This window comes from Echinops telfairi, unplaced genomic scaffold (assembly GCF_000313985.2).
Source record: "Echinops telfairi isolate 266 unplaced genomic scaffold, ASM31398v2 ScPeMD7_7469;HRSCAF=8507_0, whole genome shotgun sequence".
Taxonomy (NCBI): Eukaryota; Metazoa; Chordata; class Mammalia; order Afrosoricida; family Tenrecidae; genus Echinops; species Echinops telfairi.
Genome location: NW_022111372.1, coordinates 60,093,661 through 60,106,188, shown reverse-complemented (window position 1 = coordinate 60,106,188; position 12,528 = coordinate 60,093,661). Strand labels below are relative to the sequence as shown.

Sequence of the window (12,528 nt, the reverse complement as noted above, 5' to 3'; positions counted from 1 at the left end):
TCTAGATAGACCTGCAGAGATAACAATATGCACAAAAAACAAGACAGAGCAAAACAAAGCAATAAAAGAAAACAAAAAAACAACACAAATCAAGGACAATAAAAAGAAAGCCTATGAACAGGTCCAGGTCTGTTTGTTGACCTTTACAAGTGTTTTCCGGTGCAGTCTGATGGGGGGCCCTGCCCCCCAGTCTATTTTTCATATTCCCGGGGACTTCCTTGTTTGCTACTCGTGCAGTTCTGTTGCACACCCTTCGTGTTTTGCCTCGATGTGGTGGGGCCAGATTGGGTACGATTTCCGCGCCGTGTCTCCAGTGTTGTCTCCCGTAGCACTATGGGTCATTGAGGGACATCCTTCTTGGGGGAGGAGGGCCTGTCGAGACTGTAACTCTTTCTTTACTGGAGTAGAAAGCCCCATCTTTCTCCCAGGCACACAGGCAAGCTGCTATAAACATATTACCTACTGAAAGGCATGGGCATCTCTGTTTGAGCGTACGGACCCTTTCTTGAGTCAACCTCGATCTATTTTGTGTGTGTGTGTGTGTGAGAGAGAGAGAGAGAGAGACAGAGAGACACACAGAGAGAGAAGACAGAGCAGAGAGGGAGACAGAGAGACAGACCCGAGAAATCAGCATTTCAGGGTAAGCCAAGGGCTTTCTCTGGTTGTCGGGTCTCTGGGCGGCACACTTGGTTTGCACCCAACTGTTAACCTAAAGGTTGATGGTTTGAAGCCACCCAGTGGCCCCAGGCAATCTGCTTCTTCAAAAAAACGACAGTGCAGACAGGTGTCATCCTCTGTGGCACCTGGAGTCACCATGGATCAGGACTGCATTGACAGCAGTGGGTTTGGTTTCTAGATTTGGGGTCAGAACCAATTCCCTAGACCCCCAACCCGAAATGGGTGCTCTCTCCTGCAGCAGAAACGGCAGCTCCCCCTCCCACCACAGAAGGTGGGCACGCTGTCCAATCACGGCCGGACTGTGAGGCCCCGCACCATGGAAACTGCACCCTGGCCACCAGGTAAGGAACAGCTTCTCTGCTGAGAGGAGGTAGTTCTCTCGGCAGATGCAGCACCTAAGAACTGATGGTCGGATTTAGAAGTAATTTACGTGGACACACTTGTGCCTGGGGACTGGTTATGGAGGGAGCTTTAAAGGTAAATGTTAACCATGGCAAATAACAGCTGTCTGTGTAAATGGACACATTGTAACGCTTCCGTTTACAGAGCTGAACGCTTGTGACAGAATCAGAAATGCTTTTCTCCCGCTTGGCTGGTGCTTTGCATATGGATTTGTCAGTTCTCATAGAACCAGCCGGCGCCGAAATATCAGCTTCGATAAAAAACCCATGCGCACCCTGAGCAGGGCTGCCTGTGGTGGGGACCATGGCGCCTGAATGCCACCGACCTCTCTCTGCCCAGCTGCGTCTTCATCCCCCCAACAATGCTCACCCGATCTTCCTTACTGAAGTGGCAACAAGTCACTTCCCTAATCAAAGCGCCTCCCGCTCAGAAACTCTCTGGCAGGTCATTAGGAGTCAGAATCAAGTAGATGGCCATGGATTTTTTTTTCCGGGGTGGGGTGGGGTGGTGGTGTCGTCTTGTAATTGAACACTTGGTGGTATAGTGGTTACATGCTGGGCTGTGCACTGCATGGTCGGCAGTTCAAAATCACCAGCAGCTCCTCAGGAGAATGACTGGACTTTCTACTCTCCTAAACAGTTACAGGCTTGGAAAACCCACCGGGCGTCTCCCTGAGTCAGCATCAACTTAATGGAAGGGAGTTTGGCTTTGGAATTGAAGACCAGAGGCTCTGAGGGCACAGTGAGCAAGGGCTTGGCTGCTAAGCGAGAGATCAGCAGTTCGAATCCACCAGCGTCTCCCAGGGAGAAAAGGGTGACAGACAGTTACAGACAGACTGTAACTGCTAAGAGTTACAGTCATGGAAACCCAACTGAGCAGTTCTACTCTGTCCTGTATAGGGTCCCCACGAGTCAGAACCCCTCAGAGGCAAGGCCGTTCATGCAAGGGCTCTGAAACGCAAATAAATCACTGCCATCAAGTTGGTTCCAACTCACAGTGACTGCCCTGTGGGGTTCTGAGACTGTAACTCTATGGGAGTAGAAAGCTTCATCTTTCTCCTGTGGAGCAGCTGGTGATTTCAAACTGCTGACCTTAGGGTTCACAGCACAATGCCTAACCATTAAGCTACCAAGAACTTTAGCCTCCCTAAGACACTTTCCCCAGACACAAAGCACTTTATTAGTTCAAGCAGGAAGGGATGTTGGGTCATAGAGCTGCCTGGCTATATCCCTAAGCTGCTACGGAAATCCCTATCCGGTCCCTAGGATGTCCCCCTTCCTGGATTCCAGAACAACATCTTCTAGTCAATTTCCGCCTTTCTGTTGATGTGCCCAGCCAAGCCTAGCCCCTCAAACAAGGGATCCAGAAGTTGACACCTGCCCTCTCTTCCAGCTGTCCCATCTGCCCCAACCCAGAGCTGGATTCTTGGTTTTACGGCTGAGCTTTGTCCTAATGACAAAGCCTAACTCTTCTCTGGGAAAAGGCACCAACCAAGTTCCCTGCCATCATGCTGAGTCTGACTTGTTGGGATCCAGCATCGTGTTTCTAAGGCTTTGAATCTCTGTAGGAAAAGATAGTTTTACCTTTCCCCATCAGAGCAGCTGGTCAGTTTGAACTGTTGACCTTTGGGTGAGCAGCCCATACCTACCCCGTAGCTCGGGGTTTCAAAGCATCATCAAATGTCACTTGAACAGACTAGCTTAATGACTGTTCTAGACCTTTTTCTGCCATCTGCTGTCACGTGAAAACATGTGTTAGACTGCATCGAGTAAGAAGGACAACTTAAATTTCTATTGTCAAAGCATCATTTAAAAAAAGCGTAGACTCTTGAGGAGCCCAAGTATCTCAGTGTGTACTACGAATCCTGCTAATGACGCATCAAAGCCTGTCCTCGATCATGTGGGAAGGAAGACTGCAAGGTTATGGAGCAGTCTAAAAGCAGGTTTAGTGTTAGTTTCTGGTTGCTACTCTAACAAATCACCACAAAAGGAGAGACTCAAAACCACAATTCCTACCGGACAGTTCGAGAGGCCAGCAGTCCTAAATAAATCTCCCTGGGCTGATTAAACCATTATAACTTAGGTAGGCTTACCATCAGACATTCATCAAGCCCAGCAAAGAGCTGTTGGTACGGTACCAGGTGGGCATGGTTTCTTGTACTTCATATGCCATCAGCACAAACTTGTGAAATGATGTCAATAGATTTGTTTTCCTTGTCACTTCCATAACATCCCATCCTGGGCACGATTTCTGGGATGGGGAACCTACCACCACCACATCTCTGCCTTTGGAAAATGCTGCATCCAATCTTTCCCAGAGTAAGAGAGTCTCATTTACCTGTTCCTTCCAACATTTCCCCCATTTTGGTGCTTTTACTTTAACACATCAACTGGTATGGATCGAGCGCTTCCTCTGTTACCCTGCAGGCAAACACAGAGTGCTTGCAGGGGCGCTCACCGCATCATTAGAGCATGAGCTATTCACGGATCTGTCCCTAGCCCTCCTCAGACAGGACTGAGTCTCATTCATCTGTTTATTCCCGGACTGGCTCAGGCCCAGCAGTAAGGGTAGGGTGACAATCTGCGGAAGAAGGATGGGAAGACGGAAGTGAAGAAGGGAGGGAGGGAGGGAGAGTGCAAGGGAGGGCAGCCTTATTCCCCTTCTGTACATCTCTGGGCAGCATTTACTTAGCAAACTGAGGCCCAAGCCCACATCCTCCCGCAGCAATTGGACGGAGCCAGGGCTCCATGACAGGAGTCAGCACTGCCTGTGTCAGGGCCAACAGATGACTCACCGGAAGTGCTTCTCTGCTCATTCTGATAGGCCCTAGGGATGGGCATGCAATGCACCCAATCCTTAGCTCCCAAAGGCCAACTGGCCATCTCTTGCACTTGAGTCCCCTGGTTTCTTCAGGCTCACTTCACCGGTTAGAGCCAGGCCTCCCTAAGCCCTGCACAACTGCAATGGCCTCCGTGCTGCCCCCACCCCCCATGCCAGCCTCTCCTGCTCAGCACTGCACCCCTCCCACGGCTGCAGGCATGGGCTTTCGTCGATGCAGACCTGATCCTGCGAACTCCCTGCCACAGTCCCTGCAGTGGCGCCCACGATCGTGGACACCGCGGTGCTCAAGGCCTTCCCACCTCCTCCAGCCTCACCTGCCCTCCCTCCCTCCATCGCCTCAGCCACAAAGCTTGGCCAAGCAGCTCCCTTTCACGTGGTGTTCCTTCTGCCTTTTCCTGGGAAAACTCCTATTCATCCTTCAAGAGCCATCTAAGTCCCGCCTCTCCCTGAGCGAGGCCAGAAGGAGCCCAGCACTGTGGGGTCTCCGGATAGCCCATTCTTCATGCCAATAAAGCCCCTCTAGCCTGTGTCCTGCAACTGCTGGACACGTGTCTGCGGCCTTGCTAGTCTGTGGGTGCTTGAGAGACAAGGGTGGCACCGTGCCCTTCCCATGATTCTATTTTCGCCCTACATCATCATGCACGGTTTCTTGTGTGTAACACGCCAGCAGCACATACTTGTGGAAGGATGTCAACAGATTTCCAGTGACACTTAACCGTCATGAGCTGTTTGGGCCCTGGGGAACCACATGGTGATGGAGGCAGGCACAATTGCTGTTTCACACGGCATAGCGTGTGCCATACAGACATGCTGACTTTGAGAGGGTGATACGACGCTGAGCCTGTGTCCCTGAGTTGTGGGCAGAGCAGTGAGGGGAGGGGAGGCCCTTGGAGGCGGTCAGACAGGAGGGAGCTGAGGCTGAAATGATGGGAAGGCAGCAGCCAGGTGGAGGAGTGGGGGTGTAGTGTCCCCATCCAGGGGAGCAGTCCGTGCAAAGGCACTGAGGCAGGTGGGAACTTGGGGGCTGGAGGGGCAGAAAGGGACCCCGGAGGCACAATGTGAACCTGGCCAGGAGCCATCGACTGGCTGGGAGACTGGCCGACAGGGATGCTCCAAACGACTGGGTGCTCTGTGGGCCTCCGCCTCCCACAAGATTGCCTTCTGTTCACCAGGGCAGAGACAGCCCTCATTAATCTCAGGAAGCGGGAGGGCAGGCGCGGGCCCTGCGGCAGCACTCACTAACTAGAGAACACAAAGGCCGCCTGCCCGGCTTTGTTTTGAAGCCGTCAATTCCACATTGTGCTAGCTGGCAAAGACAGGAGTTATTGATTTTCCCTTCTGGAATGCATGTCCTACAGAGCCCTCAGAAACAGCAACGGAGAAACGGGGGAAACGTAACTGCTGAGAAAGACAGTGCAAAGGGACAGGCTTTTTTTTTTTTTTTTTTTAAAGCAATCTATACTGGGTTTTGTCTTTTTTCTTATTATACTCTGTTGGATCGTGGCTCGTCATTCTCTTGCTCCCCTCCTTCTCTTTTCCAATTCATTTCGTTCCCTCATTTCTATGCCTCTCTAATTATCCATTCTCCCTCACATACTCGCTCTGTGAGTCTCTGTCGTGTCTCTGTACCAAGTTCTCTGTCATTCCACCTCGCTCTTTCTCTCTGTGCCTGTCTCTCTACCTCCCTCTCTTCGGCGTCTCAGCGCCTTTGTCCTGGGCTTGCGTATGGATGTGTCCGATATCGGTTACGTACACCCAGAGTCTCACAGGGAGTGGGCCTTTCTCCAGGCCCACGGGTCTGTCCGTCCATCCAGCCGCCGCTCTGGATTTAAGTAGAACACCTGTCCCGATTGCAGACAGGCGGCGGAAAGGGAGACCAGCCCATAAGCCCAGCTGGATCTTTCAGTAATTGCATAGAGTGGCATCCCCAACTAATTCCTTTCTTCTCTCTCTGGAGAAGCAGGAAGCAATTAGGGGCTTCCTTCCTTCTACCGCCCGGAGGCAGGGCGTCCAGTCTCTTAGGTGTGAGCCATACAGTGGTGGCTATCCAGTCCCCGTGAGCACAAACAGCCAGGTCCTCTCTCTGTTGCACATCAAGGCTGCGCGTTTGCCTGCTGGCTTGTGTCAATCAGGCTTCCCCACTTTCCAGCATCCCCCTTGGTAGCTGATCATTCTTTCTGTGGCTGGCAGGGCTGGATGGGGAGGAGTCAGGTTCTAGAACAATGCCTACAGGTAGGAGGTTCAAACCCACCCGAGATGCCCGAGAAGAAAGGCCTGGTGACCTGCCCATGAAAGGTCCCAACTCTGAGAACACCACAGAGCACAGTACTGCTCTGCCCAGATGGGTTCACCTGAATCAGAATAGCTGGCGAAAGATGGTGGCTAAGGGGAAGTGATGGTTCAGTGGGAGCACCCGGCCTTCTGTGGGGTAAGCATGGCATGTTGCTGTGGTCTGTAGAGCTTCCAGACTAAGCAAGACTAGGAGAAAGCCCTGGTGGTCTGCTCCCGAGAAGCTGCTGACGAGAACCATGGACCTCGTTACACACGAGGAGTCCCTGAAGCCCAGGTGATGGCAATCCCCGCAACAGCTGTTACTCGGGGAGGGCTACACAGGGAGGCCTACCTCTAATCTAGGTGCCCTGGTGGCGTAGTGGTTACATGCTAGGCTGCTAACCACCAGGTCAGCAGTTTGAAACCACCAGCAGCTGTGAGGGAGAAAGATAAGGCGTTCTACTTCCATAAAGAGTTACAGTCTCTGAAACCCACCGGGGCCGTTCTACCCTGTCCTATAGGGTCACTATGAGTTGGCATCGACTCAGTGGCATTGAGAGCTCTAGTTAGCTCTGCAGACTCTAACCCAATCACGCACATGGATTGTGGCTGATAAGCCGAGCAGGAGCGGGGGGCTGCGCCTTCATGGAAAATGTCAGGGCCAGCAGAGAAAACACATGCCCAACCCACAAGGCAGTTAATTGACCCAAGCAAGGGTCAGTGTTTGATTTTCTTTTCTTCATGACCCGTATGGTGTCTTTGGTGGGCTGGGCCAGGCAGCCTCCCACCTGCCATTTGGTCTCCCTCCTGCTCCACCAGTGCTCCACCTTCTCCTCCGGCTTCCCTCATGGTGATAGTGGCATGGGGTGAGCAGCTTTGAGTCGGCAGTGATGGAGGGGGCTGGGGCTCACTGGCACACTGATGTTGGGGCTCTGGCCCCTCCGACGTACAATCTGCGATGCATCCCCCACAAGGTGGGCGACCACGTGGAGGAGGAGGAGCGCTTTCTGAAGAGCTTTCCCACCAACTTCATTTGTGCGGAGTCTCCCAGGTTACATGTACTTACGCACACACTCAAGGATCAACCCTGCCCCAACGCTCCCCAGCGCTCCCTGCCCTGAATCCACGCCGTAGGTCCAGCTTTGTGGCTCTGATTTCCCACCTGCCGTTCTTCATACAGCTGTTAGTTAGTGAGCCTGGCTTCCACTCATGAAGGCACAGGAAACAGGCCTGGAGACAAGCAGGAGGTGTGACTTTATCAAAGCCATTCAAGTGGCAGAGCAATCTCTTAATACAGAGACGATGCTCCATCTTCGCCATCTGTGGAAGCCTCGAGGCCACTTTCCATCCAACATGACCACTTCCTGATCTTGCAGACCTCCTCTTGCTCCTGACTCCCTTTTCTCTATGGAGGACCAGCTCCAAGAATGCAGAGTTCAGACACACGTGCCTGAGCCTCTGCTGTCTGTCCACAGAACTGGTATGATGTAGGCATGTCTACAGTATGTTTGGTGGTCGCGTGGATGGGTGAGTATGAGAATGTGCTGTGGTCCTCTGCCTCATTTGAGCTCAGGCTTATTATATTTCACTCCTGTCCTCTGGCCTCTAATGCCTCCTGGGTCACCATGCTCTGATGACATGGCTTCAGAGTTTGCACTTGTCCTTTCAGTTCTGACTGCCCTCGCCAACGTGCCAGGCCAGCTCACTCCTGTGGGACCTCGGACTCAGGTCCTGCCTCGGGTCTCTCCTCCCTGCACTGTCCCCGAGGCTGTCCTAGGCTTCGCCAGCACACATGGTGTCGCCATGACCACTGCCCAGGAGCTGCATCTAAAGCCCATTCTCTTGCAGCAGAGTCTCCACAATACGGTCTCAACTTCTTTTGCCAATCCTACCACCCACTGTTCTGCCCCACGGTCCCACTACTCCTCGGAGCCATCTCTGCTCCTGGCCCTTGAAACTCCCCATACCCAGCTTTGCCTCCCGGTTTACAACACTCCATACCTGTTTTACCCTCTGCATTCCAGTCTCACTCAGGTCCAACTGTAATCTTTACCATCATATCAACAACAGACATACGGTATCAACAATAGCTAGAATTTTCTCAATGCTTCCCACGTCAAGCAGAGTCGCAAGACTGTCTGTATGCCTTATTTTGTTAACCTTCACAGAACCCTGTCAGTAAGTCAGTCTATCTTTACAGTGCAGGGGAAGAAACCTAGGCTTGAGGTGTCCTGGGACACACCTAACACCAGCGACTTGGTAGGTAGCACAAATCAAATTCAAATGTAATCGATCGAACTTCAGAAGCCATAGTCTCACCTTGAGATACAGAGCCTAAAGCCACTTCCCTCCCCTAAACTCTGACAACACAGCACTCTACTGGCACTCCTCTGCCGAGCTTCATGTTGGTCCTGACATGACTGAAGGTTCCTCTCACTCTCTTTTTTGGACTTATTTAAATGTACAGTTTTATTTTATTTCCCTCCATTTAGATATTTTCAGTTACCATCAGAAAACATTTTATTTTATTTATTTCTATTTAAACTTTAAATTTTGATTTAGGAAGGTTTACAGAGACAATAATTTTCCACTCAACCATTGACACACGTTTTATTTTAAGTCCCCCATTTCAATCCCTTCTGTGTACCACTGCACATCCCACTTCCTCCCCGTGCTGCCTGTTTCCATGCCGCCTTCTGCCCCGACTCTGTGTTCTGAGGTGAATGCTGCCTCTTTAATCATCCTGAACTCACGCCCCGACACACAACTAAACATTCTCTAGAATGAGCACTGCTTTTCTTGTCCCCAGTTTATAGAGTGAGCCTCCTCACATGAATTATACTTCTGGGGCTTCTAAGTCCTGCCCAGTATCAGGCTGATGGAATGGAATAAAAGCACAAAGTACTCAATCCATTGTTAGTTATGCTGGTTAATTCTTCTTTTAAGAAGTGAGTGGACGCCCCTTTCCCCAATTCTGAAAATAAACAGGATGTGCATCTGTGTGACCCGGAGAAAGAAGGTTTAATAGAAGTTCATGGAAGGAGACTTAAAAAACAACAAAAACCCAGGGCCATTTAAAATATGAAAATGAAGCCACGAGATCCAACCAATGGATCCCTTTACAGTAAGACGCTCATTCTGGGCCCACCATGGAGAAGCGGGCATTGTCCACTCTGGACCTCAGTTTACCCGCTGCGGAACTAACTCGGGTGCTTGAGGGTCTCTGAGTTCCCCTCTGGACCGGACGCTACGTGGCAATAACTAATCCAGTCTGTTGCTTTTGGGTTACGTGCACATCCTTGTGTCCCTGGCCTGCAAGGGACAAGCATTAGGAAAGCATCCTGAAGTGGTGAACGTGCACCGGACAGGTGGAGGCTGAGCACCTTTTTCATTTAAGTGATCTCCAAGGTGTGGTTTCCCGACATCTTGTTTTCTCAAGCAGATATCGAGAGTCAGCATGTTGTGTCTTGAGTGGGGTGGACACCTGTCCTGCGAAGGAACTCATGCTCCTCGGCCGCCTCCTCACCCTCTCCAGGAAGCACGCAGGGGGGAACCGGCCGCAAGGTCTCTCATCTAAGAGCCCCTGGCAGAGTGGCCCCCACTTCCTCCTCCCTTTCCCAGATGTCTCTGCCCTCGTGTGTGTCTCCTGGCGCTCAACCACAAAACTTTCCATCAGCCACGGGGGAGGTGGGTGACCTGCATCTGGACGCCATCCCCAGCTTCCTTTTGGGATCCCAGCCAGTGCAAACCCCCGCATTCAGCACAGGGAAAGTGACCGTGGAGAAGTGTGAAGACAAGCCTGCTTCAAGACTTCTCAAGTTGACTTCGAGCCCGGGGAGGAGGCCAGTGGGCAAGCATGCGTGCTCAGTCCAACCAGGTCTTCTCGGCGGTGCCCGGCTCCCTCTGCAAACACAGGCTCAGCGCCCAGGGGTTTAGGGAGGAGGGGCAGAGAGGGCATTCCTCCTGAAGGTAGGGGTCCAGGGATAAGGCGCACACACTGGAGGCCACCCGGGAAGTGATGAGGGTTACGAGGACATTCAGAAAAGCAGGGTGGCTCTTGGTGGTGGGCCACGTCCGCATCGTGAAATGGTGGTGGCTGCGTGCGTCTACACCGGGGATAAAGTGTCACAGAACTACACACACACACACACACACACACACAGAGGCACACACGCCAGTGTGTGTGAGACGGATGAAATCTGAAGACTAAGGTCTGTGAATTGTCCCAAGGTCCATCTCCTGGTTTTATATGATCCTATGCAAGAGAAGAGTCGACCATTTGGGGACGCTGGGAAAGGCTACCTCTGTTATTTTGTAACGTCAGAAACAGAACAAACAAATCAAACCAAACCCCACAGACAGTGCAAGGACTCTAGTGGGTCGATGTCTTCCCAGGAGGCCCAGGAGGCCCGATTGTCTGGCAAAGGAGCCCCTTACTGATAACAGCTAGCTTGGCAACATTGTCCCATCCCTTTTATTGAGCAGTTACCACTCAACAAGTGATACATTAAAGAAAAAGAAAAAAAACAAACAAGTGCTACTGTGGGGACAGACTCCTACTCAGGCCTGTGACCCTAACAACCAGGGAAGAAGAGCCATCTGTCCCACAGCACGTGTTCCCAGAACCCCCTGGAGCATGGTCCCCCTCAGCCTGCCTCCCAGGCTCCTGGACAGCAGCACCGAGCAGCTGAGCAGCCGCAGGCCGTGCAACCTCCCCTCTGGCTGCACCACCCGCGGAGCCCTGATCAGCCAGGTCTGCAGAGCAGCAATAGAAACAACACTTACAGGTTCTTCACATCAGCGATGCCGCGGAAGGCCTTCCTGGGGATCCCCTGGATCTGGTTTTCGCTCAGGTCTCTGAAGGAGAAGAGAAGAAATGCAGGCATTAAAGACCCAGGCCCAGCTGGAGATCCGCATCTCATTAAGATAACACTCCCCCCCCCCCCCCCCCCAAAAAAAAAAAGATAACAAAACCCCTGGGAGGAGGAGGTGTCCTCTGGGGCCGGGGAGTCTGGGGGTTGTTCTGTCTCTCAGGCCTGGCACATTGTTCCCCTGCAGGCCTTTGCTGACATGGTGACCGGGGCGGGAGCACGCCTCTCAGGGCAGGCTCTGTGGGTGGTCTCACACCTCCAGGCCATGAGCCAAGACAGTGGGCGATTTGCTGCACACACTGCACCCAGGGTTGTGTTTTGTCACCTCCCAGAGATGACCTTGTCCCCTCCCCCAAGGCCTTCCTCCTCCACTGCAGGGTCAGCACCACTCAATCTCGCACAGCCATGGGACTCTGCCTTTGTCATTTGGGATGGGAACAGAGCCCGGCCCTTCTGGTTTTCTGAAGGGTGTGGCCACCTCCGCTGGCTCTAGCGTCCCTAGACCCCTGAGGGCCTCCGGGTCTTCCCAGTGACAGGCATGACGAATTCAAATCACATTTCCATCCATGCGTCCAAAGTGGAGGTCCCCACGGCCGGCCCCTCACCTAGCATCAAGCAGCTCTTAGATGTTGCACTTTAGGAGGGGAAGTGGATAAGCCTTGTTCTTGTCCCCCGGCCTCTTCAACCACCCCCACAGCCTCAAGTTTTTTCTCTAAGTCCCCCGCAGGAATGATTTCATTACAGTCTGCAAAACCTAGTGCACACATTTCATCTCGTCCTCGGGGGTGCAGTGAGGAATCCATCTGCAAAGATCCCCCAGGTCTCCGGGGTGTAGCCCTTGGCCAGGCTCTCCCATAGAGCCACAGGCTGCAGAAGCTTCTGGAGGGGCAGAGCACAGGGGGCGGGGGGTGGGATAGGGCACAGCAGCTCTCACCTCTAAGGGGAAGACCCTGCTCGGCTCTAGGTCCCCTTCCAAACAGAAGCACCATTGTGCTCTACTCTGATTGTAGCAGGTGTATTTGGCTAAGAACACACACACAACTTTCAGCTATTAATTATGTTTTTTTATAAAGAATTACCAGAGGTCACTCTTTATATCCTATTCAAACAGTTAGAGACATGGACAGGTTTCTCAATATATTAAGCGAAACGACAGACAGCATCCTACATGCATACACATTTACATATACACTTAACCAATAGGACTTTGTACTACACAGTCTGTTACAACTTAATGTTTTCACTAACTACCTTGGGGATGCCTGTCCCTTACACCGTACTTCTAGGACAACATGTTACATTACTATAGGTCATTCAAGGAGCCCTGGTGGCACGATGGTTAAGCAACCTCTGCTCAGTGGTTTGAACCCACCACCCCCACGCAGAAGATGAGGCATCCGCACTATAAAGGTTCACAGCCTTGGCGGCCCCACGGGACATTCACTCTGCCCAAGTTCAAACAGAC

The 12,528-nt window shown here is 52.1% G+C and overlaps 1 protein-coding gene across 1 annotated transcript in view; it reads right to left on the bottom strand.

Moving 5' to 3' along the window:
- The window catches only part of SLIT3 (slit guidance ligand 3), a gene marked incomplete at its 5' end in the record, with an annotated part of 712,261 nt that overhangs the window by 210,133 nt on the left and 489,600 nt on the right, over positions 1-12,528 (bottom strand). Inside the window, one exon of the mRNA XM_004697123.2 lies at positions 10,978-11,049. Within this exon, the coding sequence (XP_004697180.1) occupies positions 10,978-11,049 (72 nt within the window). The remainder of the gene's footprint in view (positions 1-10,977; positions 11,050-12,528) is intronic.